The 24,529-nt window shown below is 37.9% G+C and overlaps 1 protein-coding gene across 7 annotated transcripts in view; it reads right to left on the bottom strand.

The window, feature by feature from the left end:
• Positions 1-24,529, bottom strand: part of RGS7 (regulator of G protein signaling 7) — a 343,507-nt gene that overhangs the window by 51,451 nt on the left and 267,527 nt on the right. For all 7 annotated transcript variants that reach the window (XM_075748785.1, XM_075748786.1, XM_075748791.1 and 4 more), the window contains exons 6-9: positions 21,335-21,386; positions 8,419-8,483; positions 6,475-6,551; positions 6,251-6,332 (exon numbers count right to left, since the gene is read on the bottom strand). In XM_075748785.1, coding sequence (XP_075604900.1) covers positions 6,251-6,332; positions 6,475-6,551; positions 8,419-8,483; positions 21,335-21,386 — 276 coding nt within the window. The remainder of the gene's footprint in view (positions 1-6,250; positions 6,333-6,474; positions 6,552-8,418; positions 8,484-21,334; positions 21,387-24,529) is intronic.

The following is a 24,529-nucleotide window of genomic DNA, read 5'->3' on the forward strand; positions in this document are numbered from 1 at the left end:
GGCAGATAATCAGGGAAAAATTATTAAAACCTGCTTGTTCTACTAAAACATTAGATATTTTCCCCAATTTCTTCAGCCTTTTCATTACGTATCTTAAAAGAGACGTGTTATGCTTCTAAATACTATCTTTATGGAACACAAGATAGGGTAAATAATCACAGTGTAGGTATTCAGTATGACACTGAAATAAGTGAATACAACTTGGAACTGGACTTGTGTAGAGTAGTCTCAAATTTGGCTATATTCCTTGCTATAAATCTATTTTTAAAACTTGTGATACATCTGACAATATCCTGCAACTATCCCTGAATATAGTGATCTACAGTCACATAGTAGTATGGAAACAAATTAGTCGTACACAGCTTAACTGCTAAAACCTGTCTATATCAACTGATAATGATGTACAACCTGTTGGCTTTTAATTAAGTAAATATAGCTTTTCATTTTTTATTATTCATTCATTAAACTGGTATTTCAGGCCACAGAATGTTCAACGTCAAATCTTCTTGAACTGCTTCCTTCAAAGGAAAGGACTGGCTTAATTCGTAAGAATTAATAAAAGCTTTGTTAGGATTAAGTGTTCCCTTCTATTGAAGGTTTTAGTAGAGAATTATGCAGGCAGCATAGAATGAATTTGAATTCTCAATACATGTCCTCATTAGCTAATTTCATTTTGACGCATTAAAGAACAGAGATAAATAATATAAAGTTCCAGATTTACTTATTAAATTGAAAGGAATGAGCAATAAACCTGATTGTGTCATTCACTAGAAATATACTGATGCAGAAATCGCAAGTTCTTGATAAACTGCAGAGAAAGGCATAAGCATTTAAGCATAAAGTTAAACCCACTCTAGACAGCCCCACATGAAGCACAGCAAACTTGCTGTTTGGATCAATCAGTAAAATCAATATATGTTTCAATCAAAGATTTATTTGAAGATCACTGACCACTTCTCAAAATAGCAATAGTTTTACTGTTGTTCTGTAGTGGACTTAATTTAGTATTAATTTTAATTAAGGATGTATTCGTGTGATTTTTGTGTATGTGAAGATTCCAGTATTTGCAACACTGTTGCATAAGGAAATTTGTTAAATTTATCTGGCTTGTTGCCCCTATGCTAAATACTCGTAGTCATTATTGCTTTCTCAAATTATTTCACCCCAAAAAGTAGGAAACTCCTGTTTTATGGATTCCATACGGAAGAGTTTAGGTTATTCACTTGAAAAGAAGTGATAACGGGAAAATCTGACCACACGTCCCTGAAAATGTTGATGGCAAATATAGGTGACATTTAGAAATTGATTATCTATCTATCTGCCTTTTGACTTATAAGGAGACCCTTGACAGATTGAAGTAGCAAATTTAATTCACACAGAAACAATAATCAATGTATAAACATTGCACTTGTTCAAAAAATTCCTTATCCTTATTACTTCGGCTTATTTTCCTAGTTGCTACAAGAACTAAGGTCTTACTAAAAACTAACATCATCTCATTTTCCTATCCTTCAGTTAGTTATTTCACAATTTCTTATCTCTTTTTAATCCTCAGTTATAACTTGAGCCCTTTCAGTTGGTTGCACTGTTGCAAGAAAGCTGGCTTCTTTTTCCCCATCTCTCCCACCCTTACTCAAGTGTGAGACTAAATAACAATGCTAAATAATGGGAGTACAAATTCTTCCATAAAGGTCTTGTAGTTAGCAGGCTAGCTATAAGGTTTTTAATATCTGCCTCAAACAGATGTGAGCATGGATCGTAAACTTTATAACCATTTTCTGAAAATACATCGCCGTACAAGGCTTTCTTTCATTACCGGAAGCGCAATTATCTGAGACCGCCAATTGCTGCTTTGGCTGCATTCTGTCTGCTGGAGAGGTAACTCCCTTGGGAGGATATACAGTGAAACGGGTGCAAAAGAAGACATGAAAAGTGCGTGCAGATACATCACTAGAGAAGTTGGATGGCATGATTCACATTCGTTTCCTGGAGATGTTTAAAAACTTTCTGAAAATATTATGATAAAGCAGACAGAAATGTTCTCTGGCTAAACAAGTGACTGGCCCAGAAAAAGTCTCGGATATGTAGCACGCAAAGTGTGAAATGAAGGATTGTGCCACCTTAGCCAAGCTAAATTCAGGCTTTTGCTGAGTCTTTGAGGCTGATCTTGAAGGACAGGATGGAAAAGTCATTAAAAACCAAAGCAGTGAGAGAAAAGAAAAGAAAACCCAGAACAAATAACCGCAAGTATCCGCTGCATGACCCTAGACACCCAGTAATATTACCCACCAGCTCGGATGTGAAGGATCATGTTCAGACCACATACAATTTTAAAATAAAAACAGATAAAATAAGATTAATGGAGAGAAAATCTCATACAAAAATAAAATAGAGAAGCAAGAGTTGTAGGATGTGTGACAAAGTTTAAAAAAAATTAAAGATTACTTTTTTACTAGTTTGCTACTAGGAAACAATGGCATGAAACCCTCAAATCCAGAAATCATACATATTTCTGAATTTTACATCATCACTTAGTTATCTTAAAGCCACACTTGCCCTTAACGTTGCTGCTGTCCTTACCAGACATACCCACCCTGGATAATTTGTCTCACTGTATTAAATCACACAAATATTGAGGGGTGGCAGGTGGGAGGTTGGAGAAAATAAAAAGCTTTTTTCAAATTATTATAATTAAAAAGTATGCAGATGACTTTCAGGAGAAAAGGATGCTTCACCCATTATTTTCTGAATTAATCTGAATCTCAACAAGTACCCAACAGGTCTTTATTATGCATTTCATTTAAATTACATTACGGTGTAACTCAGGAAGAAAAGTGAATCGTCATCAGTTGTCCTTGCTTGCTACCTGAAAGAGTTAGTTTTACAGGAAGCTGCAGTTATTCTGCTCCTACTGTATTTGATCTGGGTTTGAGAATATTTCAGGAGATTCACTGGTTTAGTACCTGTTTGTCCCTTTTTGACAAGTGTAAGATGATGGGTTTTAAACAGAGATCATAATTCAGGAAAGCTATGCGTTCTTTTATAAAGCCTTTAATCAGGAGCGTGGCATTTCTTTTCAAAAAAAGCAACTTCTTAATTTGTTTTGCCTGGAAGGGACTGACTTCCCTGGTTTAGTTTGATTTGTTACTGCCTTTTGACTAACGCCCTAATCCTCCTAACCAATTTTCGCTCAGTTCCATAGTGTGTTATTGATAGAAGTTTCAAAATCATGAAAATGATACACTTTCTAGGCAGGTGGAAAGAAAAGGAAGGCTTTTGAGATACGTTTGCTCTGCCATCACAAAGAGAAATGCATCACTATATGTGAATAATATTAATCTCAGCCCTATGTTAGGTACTGGCCAAACCTTAGAAATAATGGCATGGTCTGCTGCTCAGGATCTCAAGGAAGTTTATACTTTTATTGTGATTACTGTCTGAACTAGTAAGATTAAAAGTTGTTCAGGAATGGCTCTGCAGGCTGCAGTACCTACAGTTGAAGCTCAGTTCATGTTCTTTCCAGCTGCAAGCTAAGATCTTTCTACATAATGCAGTAACTGGAATTTACAGAAATGACTGAGAATACACTCCACATTACACTCAAATACAGAGCAAAATAAAAAATTAAATACATAGTGAAACTTCAATGAAATAAATATTGGAATGGAAACTGATCAGTGAGATGTCAAAGCTGTTTTCTTAACTGCCTCGAAAGAAAATTAAACAGGTGACTGTTTAAAAAAAACTCCTCTCCAAACGCACTTTCTCTGGTTCATCTCCAAGCATCATCTCAGTCTCAAAACCTAGCAAAAAATTGAGGGCACTAGCGAGACAGCTGATCAAAAGTAACAGCCATGATGACTTTCAAGCATTTGTCTGAGACTATGGCATAAATCTTCTAGGGCCTCTGTAACCACCTGCAGGATTGACTTTTGCTTTGGACCTTTGAAATAAAGGTGCTTTTTCAGGCAAATGCTCTTTACACATCAAACCTTGGTTCACTTCCTTTATTTTAAACTTCTCAGTCACAGTGACATTTCTGATACCCAAATCATGCTCTTTTTCTGCAGCTACACTCTCCTCGTTTCACTGTCATTTAGCTGTTCTTTTTTTCATGACTCCCATTCCTGTAGTGCACTGCTACACTGTCCTTTTGGACTGATGGCTCGTTTCCCTCTTCTATTCCTTTCATTACCTTAAAGTATCTATTTTTTGAAATAAAATGCAGATTTAATATTCATAGATTATATTTTATGTTTCTAAGGTTCTGTACCAGCACTATAGCCAGGTAGGTAAGACATAAAGCAACTAGGGATCAGAACACCTGCAAAAAAATCCTAGAAAATATTTATTTACTCTCCTAATCAAAAAAGCCAAATAATGAAACATTTAGTCCTCAAAATTCATTTCCAGTTGAAAAAAAAAATAAATTGAGGTGGATTTTGAATAATATTTTCATTGTCCCTAGCCTCTGAATTTTTATCAACAGATGAAAAACTGTAAATAAAAATAATCATTGACCCCAGATTCTTATCCAAACATTAGCTAATTTTCCAAAATTAGCTTTCCAGGTTCCAGCAACATTTCTGCTTTTGGAGGGCTTGAAAAGCCATTAGAAATTGAAATTAGCTCTAGCATCACCCTCCTCTTTTCAGTCTGTTCCTCTTTTATTTTTTATTCTTTTTAACAGAAGCTTCTGGCTTTTACTGTGACAGTAAATTCATAACAACATTTTCAAAATGAGTATTTCACTAACTAGTGAGAGAAACTTGTTACCCAAAGTATCAGCCTCTCTGTTCTTCTATTTATATCTAGTCAGGAGCCTACCTTGCTGACTGTAAGCCAGTCCTTTGCATCTGATATTTCCTAGGTATGTCTACAGCCAGATTAAAAACATCTGCTGGACCAGTCTGATTTATCCACAGTTCAGCCAAAGCTCTTAATCAGATTAAATTTCCTCTTGTCCCGGTCCCTTTAATTGTCTCCTTATTGTCTGACTATTTCTTAACTTGAAACTTCAACAATTCATCTTCTCTTCTAAACCTGGAAATAGCATCTCATTCCCAGATTCAAACCCCTTAGATACATTTCTGCAGCTAATATAAAAGCTGTCTGCACCTTCAAAGTTCTCAGGTCCATAGAAACTTTCTGTATCTATTCTGTTTGTAGCACCCATTAACATCAGATGGCAGATCTGTTTTCTGTCCTCCTTCCTTATTTTATGTCAGTGACTAGACAATAATGTCCTGGTCTTTTTGTATCTAATGCCTGTCGTTTGAATGTTTCACTTCAAATGATTTTTCTCTACTTGACATTCTAAGTCCTACCTAAAAACCATTTCTTCTACTGCTTTTTCAATTCCACATTCACAAATGCAAGCTCACCCTGCCCAAGTTTATTGTTTTTTATTTGAAACTTTCTCACCATGTTCACCTCTTCTACAGGTATAATCAATCTAACTTTACTTCTCCAAAACAATTAGTTTTAGTTAACTATCTTTTCCAATGTCACAGTGGAAGATATAATCCCTATTCGGTTTCATTGATAATGATACCGAGGTCTGTACACAGAAAATGAAAGCTTAACTCTAGGTAAGGGAAACAGATATAATACTGTGGTAAAGCAAAAAAGTGTGATTATTGAGCTTTCACAGTTTAATTGGATGTCTTGTGACATTCAACATTCTTTCTCAAAGTTTTAGCTCTCAAAGGGAGTTGATTATGTAAGACCCTTTTTTAAAAATTTTGTTTCAGATGGACTTTGACAAGCAACCCAGACAAATCTTGTTTAGACAGTTTATGACTCCCACAGCTCAAAGCCAACAATATCTAACCTTTATGTACATTAAAAATAGCTTGGAAGTATGACCGGAGTGAAGTTGAAAGGCTTAGCGAGCAAAAAAGAAGATTTTAAAAAAAGAGATTATTTTAAAAGTATTTTTAGCTATGCTGATAATTTTGGTTGTGTGACTCATACCTTGGGAAACCTTTGAGATGGTAATAGTCAAAGACAGGTATCTTCTGATTCAAGAAATCAGACACAACTCTGTTCACTGAAAACCCCAAACTGAGCGTACACACATCTGCAGTCTTCAACAGTAGAATGATATAAACTACAGATCCTGCAAAAAAGAGAGTCGGGCCCCAACCCCCAGTCCTTTCCCTTGTTCCCAGGCTACCCCAGCGCTCCACAGAGGCTGACATTTATCAGCAGCCCCGCTCACAGGCAGAGTGGCCCCACCGGCACTCACCACCGGCCGGTGCACGTCCCAGAACGCTCGCTCCTGGCTGTCAAGAATCTTCCTCTCTATCTTGTCCCTCTTCTTGTCCACTCTGTCAATGTTATAGGATATTTAGAAGAAACAGTGTTAATGACAGTAATTTTAAACACAAGAAGTGTCCAATCACTTTTCCCTCCCCTTCTCCCTTCAAAAAGCATGCAAAACCAAAACCCCTCACCTTCAAAGGAACTTACTTTGCTTGTGCTTCAGCTTGCATAAAAATAAACTCCCATTTCCGAGCAAATGCTCGCTGTAGCCTGGCCAAACTCTCCTGAAAATACATCACAATTTCAGTGGATTAGGTTGTAAGTTATTTGCTATTTAATAGCTTTTAGCTTATCTTTGCCTCCTCCCTCCACCTCCCCGGTGTGTAATACAAGTCATGATATCTGTGCCAGTGTAAATGTACCTTACTTATCTGATATAAAGTCTTTGCTTGACATCAAGCGGGACGGAATACTAGATCTATCTACTTTTGAATGTTCTGACTATTTTAGTTTTGAAACTGATGACAAGGGTGGATGCAATCTTCAGCAGAACATGGGATTTCTGAAGCATTTTTATATACTCGGTACTGGCTGAGTAATTTTGTAATAATACAAAGAAACACCTTGCTTTGAAAGGACCTAATACTGAAAGATAACAGCAGTACTTTCCATACCGGATGATCCACATAACAATTCCCATCAGTTATCTGTACAAATGGTTTGCATTGAACAATGTTGGCTGCCTATCAATTTATTTAAAATACAATAAGAAGAAGGTATGAATATTTTGGTAGTATAGGAATCTTCCAAGACCTCCACAGCTATTCTTATTTTTAAAAAATGCAGACTACAGTTATTCACTACCGTACAGGAAATATATATATCCTACAGTCTACTACTAATAATAGGAAGAAGATTTGTAAAAGCTTAGCAAAATTCTTTCCTCCAGCAATGCTGGAACAGCTTCGCTGTCTGTAACAGAGCTTTTCCAATCTCCCTTCAGCTTAAATGGCAGCAGTGTACAGTCTGTTAACATGGAGAAGGCTGAGGTTCTTATCTTCCTCCAAAAAGACCCCAGTTACCTTTGTGCACTGGCTTCACTGAGACTAAGGGAAAAATTGTCTGTAAACTTCCCAATAAAAAGTATTGCGTTAATTGTATTTCTATGCATTGCAAATGTATCTCTATGACATACTTACTGAAAATAAAGACTGCAGAGAGCAAAGAGGAGACTTTCTGGACATCTTGTCAATACCAGTAAAGGCTCTCGCGGATTGTATACTGGAGGTGAATTTTCTAAGGCGTCTAAGTATAAAATCATGCATACCCCACAGTGCGGTACACTGAAAAGCAAGCTTGTGCCAGAAGAAGCAATAAAGTGTGTCAGCATGGTGCTGCGGCCGGAGTATTTGGCATGTTGAGAGGCCTGGCTGACTATCCTGCTATCATGTCACAGCAGCACAGCTGGACAGCTTTCAGCGCAGAGCCAGGGCTGTTCATGAATTTTATGTTAACATTTTCATGAAAAATTCAGGAACTTTTGGGGGGATATGGATGGAATTCAGGACATCTCTCTCCTTAGCGAGTGCCATCCTCATCAGCTAATCAAACTCCCTCTTTTTCTGGCTCTTCCTGTCCCCAATTATCTTACCTTGCCTGGGGCACAGCACAACTTTCAAGGAGTGGAAAGTGCCTCTAGTCTGACCCTCTTTACCTCTCATCTAACTGATGGGACAAGGACTCAAGCACCAGCATCACTTTTAAGAATGAGATTTCTATTTCTACAGCTATCAAGTGCTTTTGAAAATGTTGTCAGAAATCCTTCATTCAAACCTTACACGGTGTAGAGTACAATTGCTTTCAAACACTCATGGCTATCTGGGATTTGTGAACAGTTGTTTCTGATCCTGGCACGATGATCTGAGCAAAGTGAGATTAGTGATGGACCAAAATCTCAACTTTTGCCCAGCTAGCCTTCACTATAGTCTCTCAAACAGCACTGGTGACTACTGAGCACTGTCAGACCCACATGCTGGCTGAAGTGGATAACTAATAAATTTTCAGACATAATGCCTATAGTTCTCATGCCTAACATTATTGCAGATGCTCATTAGGCCCAGCTGAGAAATTTACTTTTCCCCAGGTACTTACAGCTTCATAGTCTGCTAGCTCTAGCCTTGCTTTGTTTTGCATTGTCCGCTTGCAGAGGTAAACGGCTGGAACAGAACAAAACACAGAATTTGCTACTATCTCACAAACACAGGAGACCAGAAATCTAGAGGCTTCATCTCTATTTTACTGCTAGCTTTTTTTGTTTTGATTTCTCCCTCTAGTCTAAAAGGCTTTGAATATGGGAACAGTGCTACCAGTATTGTAACTAAAACGATAGGTCAGATACAGAGATTCATTAAAAAATTATAAAATCTGCTTTAGACTACAGACATCATATACAAAATGTATGAAATACTTGGGGTGAGGTTGTTTAATGGCCAGGAAACTAACACATTAAAGAAAAAAATGGCAAAAACATTTTTAAACTATGTGTGCATAACTCATAATACATAAGATTTTTATCAGGAGCTGCTGCTGTATTCGTCAAATAGGTTTTTAAGAAAGTGTATACATGGGTTTATTTATTTTTACTTTATATTTAGAAATCGCAAAATTTCAACCTAAGAAGATTTTAGCTAAAAATCAATTCCAGATAAAATTTAAGTCTCATACAGTATAGTCTGCTATAACCAATATTTAAAACAGAAAATAATGTGAGACCAAAAAATGAAAAAATTGTATCATGTATTAGATATAATGAGAAAAAAAAATATTTTATTGATTTTCTATATCCAAATTCCTTCAGAGCTGTTCTGCCTCCACCTCATTCAGACAGAACAGAATCTTAGCTAATAAAATGGAATACTGACAGATAAATACTGAAAGGACACAAGGATGAAAATGAAACTTAAGGCTACGTAAACAGCACTATGGTTTGCGTCACGTTGCTTGATCCTGAATTCTTTATGGACTCCATTAGCCTTGAATGAAGTACATTTCCAATAGACTTTATTTAGCAACAAATACTTCACATCAACTCTGAATATTGCACAGTGTCCTCTACCAGTAAGACAATGAGTACAGCACAACTCCTTATCGTGCAATATTTACCCACTTCATTACTTCAGAGCACCTTCCCATGTGTGAGATGGAGGAATCTTTTGATCAGTGTAGGTAAGAAAACCTTCACTTGTCTGTGGTCTCTAAGATCAGCAAAAAGAGCCCATATTTACTGGTTGTGGTTAGGAATGTTCCTGCTTCCTGCCTGCCAGCTTCTCTGCTGCAGGAGCAAAGGTTCACATAAGAGCCTAACTCTTGCAGTCACTGGGAAGAAGGAAGTGCTCATCTTATATTTAGCTTTGATTTTTTAAGGTAGCCAGATGAATTACATATTTCACAACTCCATGGAAACATTTATTTCTGACAAGTCACCTGCAAATGCATGCAAACACACTCCAGTGGATGCTATTTCAGTGGAACTGATGACATGCACTTTTAACAACTCCAGCTGCAGTTACAGGTGTTACTTGATGTAAAATGAAGTTATATTTTAATGCAGTTTTTGTCTATGTTTTCCTCATTTTGTGTATGTTATCTGGTCTACTTTGTTTCATAGTTTTTCACTTTCCACTCCCATAAGAAGCCATGGCCTCTTTCTCTACTCCCTGCACTCCCAGATCCACTCTGGTTCCAAAGCAATTTCTGTGGCTACAAAATCTACAAATACAGGCACAAATCCACATCACACACCAAGTAGAGCAGACAAACAGTTTCTATAGCCTCAGTCTCCATCCATTTTAAAATTAGTGTACACTCACACTAGTGCACTGGCATGCATGCTGAAATGAGACAAAAAGATGAGGGGATGAATTCTGGACCCTTGGTACCTAGGTTGCATCCACAATCAGTACAGTGGTAAGAGAATACTGAGGAGAAAGATGGTCTTTGACATTTAGCTCCTTTTACAGTGAAGCATTTTGCTCTCTTTTCCTTCAAAAAATGGCTATTTCGTTGAACAAGAAAAAAAAAATCACTAAAGCCCTTGCAAATATTAGCAATAAAATACATATTTTATAGAAATGTGTAGACAGTTCTGAGAAGTCATGGGGTCAAATTTTGTCTAGTCCAACAAGTCTAATACCATCTGAACAGAAAAAAAAAACCCAAACTCCCTGTTGTCTGCACTCGATTAAGCCCTTGTAAACCACATTCTCATGGTCCCTGTATAGGCATCTTTGGTTAGCTTAGCACTTCCTTGAGTGCCATTATGGGTATATTTTGGGATGAGCATCTCCTGCTACCTCCAACAAAAATTGTTGTTGTAGAGGTGGCCAACTGTCCAACTTTCTGTCAGGATAGGTTTTGACAAAAAAGCATCTTCAGATCACAGAGTTCTTAGCACTGGCAAAAAACCCATGAGGTCACCAGGAGTAGGAGAGAGGAATTAGCTTCCCACACTATTAATCTAGTACTGCATCTAACAAAACCCTTGTATTCACTACATGTCTGTGCTGCAGTGTCTTCCCTGCAGGGTTCTTTTAAAGACCCTTTTTGCTCCAGTTGCATAGCAAATATAAGAATGGATTTTTTTTCATTATGAACATATCTTAGCCAAGACTCAATCAATCATGTTCTTCTCTTAGAAGCTTTTCTCTGGACTATCCAGATTCCCTCCAGGAGCCTGAAGGTTACAATACCTATGCTTGGATTCTTTATGTCAGAAATGTTTCTGTGTGTCAGTGTGGATAAGGCAGAATATGCCCAAGAAAAATTTATTTATCTGGGAAATACAGCATATGCACTACTGTAGAAGAAAATAGTCCTGAAGGACATTCCTACTCTTTGACTCAATTTATTGCCATTGCTGTGTGCTAACAATTACATCCTTGTTACAGAAGTGTATGTTTGAGGATCTATTTAAGAGCTACTTGTAGTCACATGAGAAGCTGGTGGCAGCTCAGGAATTTGAGTTCACCAGTTCACACTCTCATTATCATAGTCTTTGGCTTGCCTGTAACAAAATTCACTACCACATTAGAAAGCAAAAAGAATCTGAAGATCACTCTTATTTTCAGCCAGAACATTTGAAGACACGGAGAAATGAGGTTTTGTTCTTCTGACTTTTAGAGCAATGAGATCTGAAATGTCAATGCTCCCATCTTTCACGGGTACCACTCCTTTTCTGCACCAAAACACGTGTGAAAGTAACTGCACGTGTTCAGTAGTCTGACCTTGTGCATCTGAGGAGGATGTCAGTCAGTCACCTGTTTCCCTCTCAAAGCAGTCATGAGCCCTCAGCATTTCAGGGAATGACAGTGCCTGCTTTTCTAATCCCATTGTTTGTATGAGTTGTCAGCATTTTTACAGCTTCATACAGAATTGCAGTCTGCAGAAAGGGTCTCCAACTAAAAGCTACTCTATTTGTCTATTTATTTCTCTATCTACCCTCCCAGGGTCCTGGAGAGGCTCTCAGTACACCAAGGAACTGTAACTACCCTGAGCGGCCCATCCAGGGTCTCCATGAAGGCCCCCTGTGCCCAGGAGATGTGCTCAAGCCCAGCTACTTCCCCAGGCCTCTGCTTGAGCTACATTATAGGTAACGCCTCTAACCAGCCCTGTAACTTACCAACGCTGTCCTGGCTTCCTAGCTTGGCCTTGGACCTTTCTGGTCACTTGAACCTTTGTTGGTGAGGACATTGCTCCTGCCAGCACTGTTGTCACCCTCAGTTCTTGCCTACCTTCCCTTACGGAGCTGCCTGCTCTTGCTGCTCCCTGACAAGGGTGCTGAAAAATGCTTAACATATGGATGAATGATATGCAAGGAACAGGGTCTGATTAATAACCTCAATTTGCTAAATATGGACTGCCACATACACTCTTATTTTTAGAGCCTGTGTATTCTGATGGATTTCGCAATCAACATAATTGCCTCCACTAAAGTGAATTATATATTAGATGCTATAGCTTGTGCTTTAGAAGTGACTGATTATCATGAGAAAACAGATTTGCCAATAATTTTAAAGGCAACATTAATACACAAAATTTCATAATGAAAGATGGTCACTGATGTTTATAAATGGGCATCTGAACCACTAAAACACACTTTGGTAGCTGTGCAGTAAATACAGACTACTCTTGAAAATTCTGTTCAAGCATTCACAAAATGTGGGCAACATGAGAGCTTAAAGTGAGACTGCAAAGTGTTCTAGCGAGAGTTGCGTGAAGAAAGTGTCTAGGTTTTCCCTCTTGTAAGTTTTTAAACATTCAAAATAACCTATTTTCCTGGTTAGCTATCTTTCTTTCCTATTTTCGATGTTCACTTGTACTTGAAAACTCCTAAGAAACCTCTATAGATTTTTTTCTTTAAATAAGATCACAGTGATAACGACAAGTTTCATTCTAGAATCAAGAAACTGGACTGAGCACACATTATATTACACACACTTACTGAAAAAAAGCAGAACTTTCACCTAAAAGTTAAAAAGTGGCGAATTTAAGCTTGTTGCTAAACAGGGCCTAAATCTTCCCTCTCACCACGCCAGAGAAAAAGCCTCAGCTAAATTCAATGGAAGTACAGCCGGGCCTCTGAAAACCACAGATAATGCCACCTACGCATGCACCACCATGTACACAAACTCCTTACGTATTGTCGCGGTGCCAGTGGTGTTAGAGTTGATTCAGCCCCAGATAGTGGGCGTAACTTTCAGTGAGCGCTCATTATCTCCACTGAGGCCACATTACATTTATACTCTCTGTGAGTCAAAATTCTGGTTTCAGAGTCAGTGTGTACATGCCTAGTCAGTATTTAAAGAGCAAAGAAAACAGAAAGTACTGCAAGGTCTCAGGGTTTCAAAGTGCCCTGTGGGCAGACAGTTCTCCCTCTATATGCAAGTGCCTGCTTCAGATGAAGAATTATGGGACGATTGGCGCAGAACATGGCTGCAGGATGGAAAAAGTGAAATCAACTGTCTTATTTAAACATCAGGATTTCTAGGGCTATTTATACCATCTTTAGGTCACTTCTGCTTTTACACAATTAAAAAAAAAATTCGCTCTTTGCAACAGCCAATGAGTTTCACTTAGTCTTAAAAAAAAGATGACAACTTTTGGGTGGACAAATGGGTCACCAGTCTGCCTTGTGTATCTCTAAAATAGCTACAACCTTTAGTAAATGCTAATAATATTAAGTTAGAAGCAAGATCATGGCAGTTTATGTATACTAAATTGCTAAATGGTCAAATACATAACTTCTGAAACACTCCTCCCTTTCTCTACTTTTTACTCTGTAATCACAGTATTTCTGGAATGCAATTTGATTATAGATTTAGAAGGGTAGAGGACTTTCTGACATAAACCAAGGCAAGAAAGAAAGCAAATTTCAATCTACCAGAAGGCTCAAGAATTAGAAAAAGGCAAATTCATCTTCAACACACAAAAGTCCCCAGATGACACTAGCCTGGGAAGTCCTGTAGGGTGACAAAAAGAGGTAGGAAAGAGAGGTCACCCAAGCTACATAAACTACCAGATCACACAAAGAATATCCTGTTGTCAAATCTAATTTAAAATTACATCCATTGAATTATTTCATACTTCCTGATGTTATCATAATGCTTTCAGTTTGCATGCAAGAATTTGACACCCTGCTTTGGCACCAAACCCAAAGCTTGCTACCTCCTTTTAAGGCTCTCAGATTTAAGGGGGACTAAATGCACTTGCTAAAAAGCTTCTAAGAGGAGGAGGTGCAACAAATTCAAATACACTGATTTTGCACAGAAACCACTTAGGGCATGTGTGATCCAAGGCAAGGCTGAGAATGTCAGAAGATGGGGAGTATTTTCTTCTAAACTGCAAAAACCAGCTACAGGGATGGCATCAGAAGGTGGCCATTACTTGACAAAGAGGGCAATTAACTCAGTGCCCACCTGACAAAGGGCTACTAGAAGCAAGACAGTGCATTACGACAGAAAAAAAGCATTTGTTGTCACTGCTCCCTTCGTGGCCTGAAAGATCTAATTTCCATCTTGATAATGAAACAAACAAACCTATTCAGTGTACTCAACATGGTAATTTGAAAGCAATTCTGAAAATTATGAGTTAAGTTTATAAATCTCAGAACTTATTCTGATAAGAAATTTTATCTGTATTTATAGGGGACCTAGATGCAGATTATCAATTACTTTAAAGTAGTGCTTTTAAAATAATGCTGCAGAAAACAAATACCTGTGTCAGTTGCCTTTTCATATACATGCATACAAATGCATTGGCCAAACACATTTTCCATGTTCCACATATTATGGAAATAAGTTACAGTTACACATTCATGAAAAGAAAAATTCAGCTAAGTATAAAACTCTGAAGTGGTGGGCTGATTGGAAAGCATTTTCAGGAAATGCCTCCTGGTTACAGAACCCTCGCTGCTGTGGTTTGTCAATATCAGAATTAGCAAGGATCAGAACAAAATTCAGGACATGCTTGTTGAAGTGAGACTTTCTTTTTATCATTTATATGACAGAAATAGCTCCTGATGAGTGAATTATGTAGCTCTGCAGAGAAATATAAGGGGATACAAATTCAGAGCGGAAAAAAATCTTGTAGGTCATCTCTTCCATCTCTCTGCTAATGCATGTCTCTTTCCTAAAGCTCATTTGATTTGGTTCCGCCCAGATTACACCTTATGCATAGCAAGCACTGGTCCCAGCCACATTTTCTTGAGGGACAATTTTCCTTGATAGAGGTTACTCCTCACTTAGTCCTGCCACCAAGATCTTAGTCAATACATTCTGTACGGACAGTTTCTCAAAGCAAAGTCACTCACTTAAGGAGCCGCGACTCAGTCTTAGCAACAATTTAGTACATTACTTGAGTCTGGTGGAAAGAGGCTGTTTCTTACTACTCTAGAAATCCAGCACATTTTGACATATTTTGAGACAGGTCCTTAAAGGACAGATCTCTATTAAGGACATAAGAGGATTGCTTGGAGGAGTCATGCTGATGTACTCTGTTTGACACTAGCTGTTGAAAAAATGGGAACTGGCCATCAGGATTCAAGATTATAGAACTGCAGAGCTCTCCAGAAACTATTTACACTATATTGGTAAATTTCTCCTCATTCTTATGGAATAAACTTTAACAAATAAATTTTTATTCATATCCGACAATTTATATTGAAGAAAATGCAACTCTGCTACTAGTTTTGCCCCAAGCTACTGACTCATATTTATGGATTGCTTTGCAGAGATGCTGAGCACATGCAGTTTTCCAGCAGAGTTCAGGTAAGCAACAGGGCTTAATATTTCTCAAACAGAAATTGCTTACTAATAAGCTGTTGCCAAGGGAATCCTGCCCAAGAATTTGGGCAAAGAAACTATATAATGCATCCTCTGCACAGTTCTTCTTCTGGCCAGTTACACCATGGAAAAGGGTGCAGCAAGATGAATGAGAAAGAAAATTCCTGAAATAATCAAATTTTCGTAGATGGATTTGAAGCTAGGCATGTAAAATAAGTAGGCAATAAACTCTAGAGAGAAAATTATATGAAAATTTTCAATATGTGAAAAATACGATACACGATTGCAGTTCTTTTTTGTGGACTATGTGCTCTTTAGCATGACAGCAAGCACGGCAGAGGAGAGGCAGATGAGCCAGGTGCAATGGCTCATGCTCAGGACAGAGCAGCAGAGGCTGAACACAGAGAGGTCTCTTGTCAGTTTACTCCACGTGATAAGAAGGTACCGTTAGGAAAGAAGCTTTGTACGGACTGACTTGTTAGCTGATTATCAAAAAAATTTAAAAAGGACAGATTTTTGCTTTCATAAAAATGCTGGAGAACAACAGCTATGAGACAACAACTTTCACATAGCAAAGGTAGATTGCTTCTGTATTTTCCTGTAACTCAGACTGGATAAGAGTCATGAATATCTATAGAACTGCCACAGAAGTTTACCTGCAGCACTTATCCAGACAGGGAGCTTACACTTTTAAAGGGAATAATTAATTAAGGGTTTTTTTTTTGTTTGTTATGGGTTTTGGTTTGTTGGGGTTTTTTTTCTTCCTGTAAGTGCTCTAATTTCCTGGAAGACTGCCTTTACAGCACATGACCTTACCTGGAAGGCTACTGGAAATACGTACATTTTCAAAACCTGCCCTTCTCCACAGCAGCAGAATTTAAGAATTTGCCTTGAATATATAGAAAAATAGTCTCATTTAGCATGATTTGCAGATCACACGGTCATGTGCTCTTAAACTCATGTTGCATTATCAGTTATTTACGGCATTCTCCATAACCAAGATTCTGCAATCCTCCTCCATTTTTAACTCATTTGGGAGAAACACACACACATAAAATGACAAGGCTGAAATAGCATCCTCTTGCATCTATACAGATGCAACTGACACTTGTCTTCTAGTCCAAACCTCCTTAACACTATAACTGACTGTGGCACTTTCAAAATTTTATTCTGTCTCTTCTTTGAGCACAATTCTTTTTTTAATATGCAGTTAACCGTAAGAAAAGCTCTGTATGTCATGGCCACTTTTGAGTCTAACCATCAACAAAAGTGCACTACAGAAAATAAGTAAAAGCTACTAATTCTTCTTCATATCTTAAATGACTGAAATTCTTATAAGCCTCTTACATTGTCACAACTATGTTCATTTGTTTGCTTGGGCTTAGGCTTGAGCTTTTCAAACAAAAAATAATTGCTATTTTGTTGTGAATGGAATTTTTCCTTAACCTTTCATATTTCTTATTTATCTTGTTCAAAAAAGAGAACAGTAAGGAATTGAATTCCTCAAATTTGCAACAGCTGTGAGTCACTAAACCTCCAAAAGAATCTGACGGGTCCCGTGAGAACTGAGGCCAAATGCATGTGGAATAACAATTTAATATGGAGCATTATACTTCCCCTTCCTGAAATGCAATGGACTTAACAAGTCTCCATATTTAATTAATTCTTAATGACATAGAATCATAGAATGATGAACTGCTTTTAATTTGCCAGAAAAAAATTCTGTCAGTTATAAAATCACATCTCTAAGAAAAGAGAAGATGATTATAGGTAGGTTGCATGCTCAGTCATTAGCTGTGATCATTTCCAGAGCCAGTTTTCTGCACTGAGATCCAATTCTGTTTGTCACAAAACCAAATCATAATCCAGGTACATGACTTAACTCACAGGAAATACAAAGTGATTTGAACTACATTGGCCTTAAAAAAAAATTACAAATTGTTATTATTAATATGCATACTTCTTTTCATTAATAAAATCCCACTGAAACCAATGGAATTCTACACAGATCAACACATTCTGCATGGGTGGACTCCAAGAGACATGGCATTAAAACAGGTATCTTCAACAGATGGAACCTAAGAACCTACCTTTTTAAAAATTATTTGCAATTTCATAGAATCATAGGATGGTTTGCATTGGAAGGAACCTTAAAGATCCTCTAGTTCCAACCCCCCAGCTGCAGGCAGGGACACCCTCCACTAGACCACATTGCCCAAAGCCCCATCCAACCTGGCCTTGAACACTGCCAGGGATGGGGCATCCACAACTTCTCTGGGCAACCTGTTCCAGTGCCTCACCACCCTCACAGGGAAGAATTTCTTTCTAACATCTAAATCGACCCTCCTTCAGCTTAAACCCATTACCCCTTGTCCTGTCACTACACGCCCTGATAAACAGTCCCTCACCATCTTTCCTGTAGGGCCCCTTCAGGTACTGATAAGCCGCAATTAGATCTCCCCAGAGCCTTCTCTTCTCCAGGCTGAACAATCCCAGCTCTCTCAGCCTGTCCTCACAGGAGAGGTGCTCCAGCCCTCCGATCACTCCAACAGCTCCATGTCTCTCCTGTACTGGGGCCCCAGAGCTGGACACAGTACTCCAGGTGGGGTCTCACGACAGCAGAGTAGAGGGGCAGGATCACCTCCCTCAACCTACTGGTCACGTTTCATGTGAATGTATGTAGACACATACATTCACACAATTTGAGGCATCTCTCTTGAGATCTCTTATAGCATAATTTTTAAGAAAAAGGGAAGGAGATTTTCAGCACTTTGTGAAAAGTAACAGTTTCTTAGTAACCTCAGAATGATCAGATGGTCAATATTTTGATAGTTACAATCAAAACCGAAGGCTACATGATTCCACTTTGACATACAATAAATTAATCCAAGCTCTCTTTTTGCCATCAAGACCTAGCATTGTGCTATAGCTTTATTATGAGAACGGGTCTGCAGTTTCTTGACATTTTGGAAGAGTTTTCATTTAATTTTTCTTCACATTTTCTTCAGATAAACCTTTTTAATGAAAATATTTGGTATTACAAGCTGATACAGAACACAAAATTATATTTTAGAGGAGATATTAACATATTATACAAAGATGCAAAGATTATTTGTTTCTGGGTTAGCTCTGGTACTAAACTAACACATGCAGTATTTCATTTAATTTCTAGTTTAAGATTAATTATTTTTCTGGCAGTATGCTACATTCTGGACAGTAGCCCAGCTATGGGTGAGTAATGGTAAATGGTTGGGAGTAATTTTAAAATTAAAATAAAATTGTAGTGGGTTTTCAAAGGCTTGTAAAATTAGGTCAATGCCAAAGAAAGTGGTTTGCTTTGTTATTAACGTTGATAAAAGCAGATTACAGAGAAAGCCTACTTCTTGCTGGCCTTGAGAGACTCCTAATGCCTGCCACAGTCATTAATTTTAGGAGGCACAGTTTCAAGCTTGTTCAGGACAAGTTCATGAAAATGGAAGCACTGCACAGCACCATAATACAGGACAGCTGCAAAATGCATTTGCATATCTGTAATAACATAAATTCTATTTACAATATTTTCTAGGAAGTAACAGAACTACTGTGAAAATCTGTAGAACCTCTTGTGAGTGTATTTGAGGTGGAATTTATCTTTTAATATCCTCAAATTGTTTCAATCCTACTTTAGATTCTTGAATTTTATCTGTTTGATTTTTCTGTATTCCTCTGATGACCACTGTTTACAATAGTTATGTGAACCTTTTTGCAAGCACCTGTATTCATTTCTCCCCTTATCTTCCCTCTCTTTATATTCATAGAAAGGTATCAGGGAAAAATCTACAAGGCAAATGTTAATTTCTGGGACTGGGAAGATGCTAACCTAATAAGAACGCTATTGAATATTTGTCTTTAAAAATTATTTTCCAGCGAATGCTCTAGCATTAGTCAATACTGGTGACACATGGCCACCTTAGGTGGACCTAGTGCGATGCTCTGACCCTGTTGCATGGGGGAGCTGCAGGTGGGTTTCTTAGAGGCTGGCACTTTTGGGTCATGACTCGTGTAATGAGACGGCAGGGTTGGGGCTTTCCCTTCCTTCACCCCTCTGCAACAGAAGAGCTTGAATTCACCACCTGGAACATATTTTACAGGTCATGTATTTAAATCTCAAAAGCTCTCAAATGAGTTTGTTTACTGTTCAACAAAGGCATGATGAAGTGATGGATCCCAAGTTAAATTTTGTATTTCTGGCATGCAAAAACTGGAGAGATTATGTAAGACTTGTATTTACTGACTAAGGTATGTAACTCATTGCCCAACCCAGTGATCAGCTCTGACTAATTTAGATTAAAGGATAGTAATAGAAACATTCTCAGCCTGATCTCAAGTTCAGACCTGTTAATCATATTTATTTATTAAAATCCCCCTGGTAACGTAATACACATTACAGCTGAACAATGCAATGTCTCAAAACCACAGTAAATTACTTTCTGATCTTTAACATATTAGGAGACCATACTGAAGTGCCCCTTTGAGAAAAGCAAACAGTTTCAAGGAAAGGAAGAAACATTGTAATATGTTGTAAATCCAGCATTTCTCTTTCAGTGACTAATGTCCTCATATGGAGTGGCTAATCACTCAGGTGTGGTATGAATTACTCCTCCTTTGTTACTTTCAATAACTATTTGCTGGACATCTTCAAATCTCAGTATTTTAAAGAAAGATCAACATTTTTTCTCCTTCTATAGGATGAGGAAACTGTCACAGATTTCAAACTCTAACTTGAAGGCACTCAGTTCTGCTGGGTGTCTCAGCTTGAAATCGTTTTATTTAGCAATGTATTTGAAATCAAACTGTGTCTGCTGCAGAAAGGAAGGAAGCATCTATTGGAATCATCCATCCCTGTGGTCTTCAGCTCCCAAGGACTCAGACTGAATCCATATTACAAATGAACATGCACCTAAATTTCCAAAAAGCTGTAAATAGAGACTTTCAAAGTTTGAAAATACTAAATAAGAGACATGCTTTTCAGATGAGCTAGGCGCTTACAGTCTGGATTAAAATGAACAGGATACTGCTCACAGATAATCCATTTTCTTTAAAAATTAGGCCATTATTTGGTGTACAGAGACACTCAATTTTGGTTATAATTTTTAAAGAGTATTTTGTAATACTTTATTACCTATTATCTTCAGATTTTCCTGTCTAAGTACACACCAGAGATTACAAAGTGTAATTTCTGAATAAAACCCCAAGAAACAGGCAAATAAACAAGGTGTTTCTAATATAGCCCAATTAGAACCATATTATTTTCCATAATAGATAATTTTCCACTTGATGTATATCAGAAATAAGAAATCTAAACTAGGCACATCTTTGGGTCTGAATCTGAGAATAACTATTGCACAACCATCAATAAAGTGTCCTGTGCTTCACTGAGACTTTGTCACTGTAAATAATTACACTTCCTGGAGCAAACAGAACATGTAAATGGCAAGGTATGTTTTGATGAGTTTTGAGGTTTTTATTTTCCTCAGATCAACTCCCAGTCTGACTTTAATAAACTTTTAATAAACTTTGAAAAAGGTAACACCACATTCATTTCAATATCAGCAATTCTTGCACTGGAATTACATGACATATAATTATGTTTTTAACAGTGGGATGATTAAACAAGACAGACTGCAATGATGTGTTCATTCATATAATACATAATTCCCGAAAGAAATAGGAAAGATTTCTACACTGACCATAGTCTGTGTTTTCCGGCTCCCAACAATTTGATGGCCAAAAATAGGGTGTCTATAGACAAAACAAAAAAAAAGTAGGGAACTCAAGTTAGACAATGCAAGCATTAGACAGTCCTTGGATTGATACTGGTTTTCAGAGTCAATTTACATTTTTGGTAGATCTATTATATTGTCAACTTGACAATTTTGAAATAGGCATCAAAACAGAAAATTACTTTTGTACGCTTGTTTATTGCACTAGTGTCAGCATGGCATTCAAAAAGAAGAACAAAGTGTTCTTTTTATTCTTAAAGTTAAGGGAACAAAACCCACAAGGTTAGGTAGTGAGGCTGTCTTTTTCATCTTCCCTAGCAACATACATCTCGCATGTCCTGAAGAATCATTTTTAGAAGGTGAAAAGACAGAAGATACTTTGGGGTACATTCAGTTCGTGATTTTGAAGAGTTTTCATTAGTATGTATTAATATTCAATACTCTTTCCTAGGAGTTATTTGTTTAAAAATGCCACTAAGCATAAGCTGTTTTCACAAAGTTGTCAAAGTTCTTTTCATTAATCGAAGTCTATTTTTTTCTAACTGCTTATTGTTCTAATTGTTTATTGTCTCTTGAAAGCCAATAAAAGTATAACTAGTTCCATAACATGCTTATTAAAACTGTGCTAAATGTATTGTTAAAATAATTCACTTCTACTAAATGAAGAATGTAACACCATATAGGCATTTTTCATACAAATAACTTAATTTTTAAAATGGTAACTTTTTGTTAACATGTAAAAGATTATAGTATTTTACACATAACACATTCATATATATACACACATACACACACATACAGAGAATTATATATTATTTGAGCAGTTGAATTAATCTCATTAAATAGGTGGACTGGTCCGAGTGGTATTTCAAAACACAGGTGCTTCCTTAGGAAAAATGTTCACTTTACTCTGTTTCTTACTGTTTTTCCTCAAAGATCTCCCAGTGGCAAAACCAGAAACCTCTCTTGCTGCCCACTTCCCTCAAAATTGTTTTAATGTTAATCTGGAAACCCACAGGGCTGAAGGGTGACACATTCACACCCACTGCCGGGTTAAATGCATATTGTGAAAAATCTCTCTCTATTGTAACAACGACCCATTAACTTTAATAGGAGCGATTTAGAACTTGCTATTTATCAAGCAACAGCAATGAGTTAAAGGGTAAAAGAGAAACTATCACAAGCTAACTTCAAAGGCTGAGATGTGTTTCTTGCTAGTTGTTTTGTGCTCTGTATCGGAGCAGCAGTAAGTCATTCTCCTATCAAGTATTCCTTCACAATGCCACTGAAATCAAAGCGACCAGTATAAGTACGGAAAGAAGAGGAGGCACCCCTAAACAATGAACGGCAGGGCTCAGTGAATCCTGGACAAGAAAGAAGCTATAAAAGTAGTGTAACGATGTCAGTCATATAAAGCATAAAGCCACCATCATTCAAATATACAGCTGTCAAACTCGGGGAAGGAGAACAATCCTTCCTTAGAGGCAAGAAATACATCTCCAGAGAGGCCCGAAAAGAAAAGCACAACTACATTATTTTCCTGCTAACACTAACTTCAACCTCTGTTTACAGGTTCAAGCTGAGCTTCTGGAAAAAAAAGGATGCAGCAAGGGTTACTAAATACATAAAACCCATATCTGCTCAGGCAGGTCCTGAGCTGAAACTGGCTGGGGCTCAGATTTTGTTTAGGGAGGAGCAGCAGTTACAGTGGAGGATGGCTGGAGAAAGGTGCAGGGGATGAGCCCTTTCACAAGTAAAGAGACAGAGATTTTTCCAACTGTGGTTATACGTGCAGCAAACTCCAAATTAAAACTCCTCACATATACTTAGGATTTCTCTTCACAAAGTACATGTACCCCCATCCCAGCTGAGATTAAAAAAATAAAATCCCAAAATTGCTTTTGGCATTCATTTCACATCAGGCTCTGAGGAAATACTATATATTCACGACTATATGTTTATGATGTAAGAGGAGGTACTCTGTACCTCCATGCATGAAAAGCTACCCCCGGCCAGCAAGGATACTGCCAAGAAATAGTTCTGAGAGGGTCTCAGAGATATTATATCATTCAAGGACACATCTGTTTTCAGTATTTAGTTAGAATAACACATTGAACTTTTACTGGGAGTTGCACATCGGTGGTGGAGGGCATGTGGGCGTTAAACAGAATATAGGAAGGGGGCAGGATCTTCAACGTTGTGAAATGTCACTTTAGCTCACTAGGAGGCAGAGGTGGCCAAGGCTTTTCTTTTCTGAAGGATGAAAGGTGTGTCCCAATGGCGGGACCTGCTTCCAACAGGGACTCGGTTCAGACCAGTGCTGAGAAGTGTGAAAATGCATCGAGGACACTTTTTCCTTTCCAAAGCCGAATGAAGATTTCAAGGGAACAGATAAAATAGATTCTGTTCCATTAGACAATACCTGCCCAAGACTTTGCATGTGTTAGTACTTGGAGTGAAAGCGACTGCAGGATGAGACTGGTGTTCTGCAAAGATGAGCGCAGCAGCATGAGGGCCAGCAGGCTCAGAGAACAGGCAGAGGGAGGTCTCTTGGGAAAGTAAACCGAGACACGAAGAGATGGAAGGGAGATGGCAGTTATTGAAAGAGACCGTACTAAACGTCCAAGTACCTTTAGAGAGAAACTGTAGTGATAGGGTAGTGTAGGCACACTGGCAATCTCCAATCAACTGAGCATGAAAAAGAGATCATGGGATAAGCACGAATTCATGCATATGCTATGAAGGATGAGTTTAAGCCTCCCTGTGCCACGGTGCCTCTGGAGATAAAAGCAGAAACGTTAAAACAGAACATGAGTCTTAATTAGCAAAGCGCACGATAAGTCATAATAAAAGGTTTCAATAATGTGTTGTAAGTTAAGCCAAAAAGAAACCCCAGCAAAAGGCAAACATTATGATATGAGAAAGGGGTTCAAATAACAGTTAGTACAGATAAATACAGGAGATTATTAAGTGCCTTCCTGTTTCAGTCTCCAGAAGGAGGGAGACTGTGGTCACATAAAGGTCTTTCGGCCCAGAGAAAGATGACAAGCAGGCACGAGCTCTCCTCACTGGTGCTCCAAACTGGGCAGGCACAAGCTGGCTCTGAACTGCAAGCTGTGACCCTGCCTGCGTGGTGCTCGGATGCATTTCATGGGACCTGCT

The sequence above is a fragment of the Balearica regulorum genome, chromosome 3, assembly GCF_011004875.1.
Source record: "Balearica regulorum gibbericeps isolate bBalReg1 chromosome 3, bBalReg1.pri, whole genome shotgun sequence".
Taxonomy (NCBI): domain Eukaryota; kingdom Metazoa; phylum Chordata; class Aves; order Gruiformes; family Gruidae; genus Balearica; species Balearica regulorum.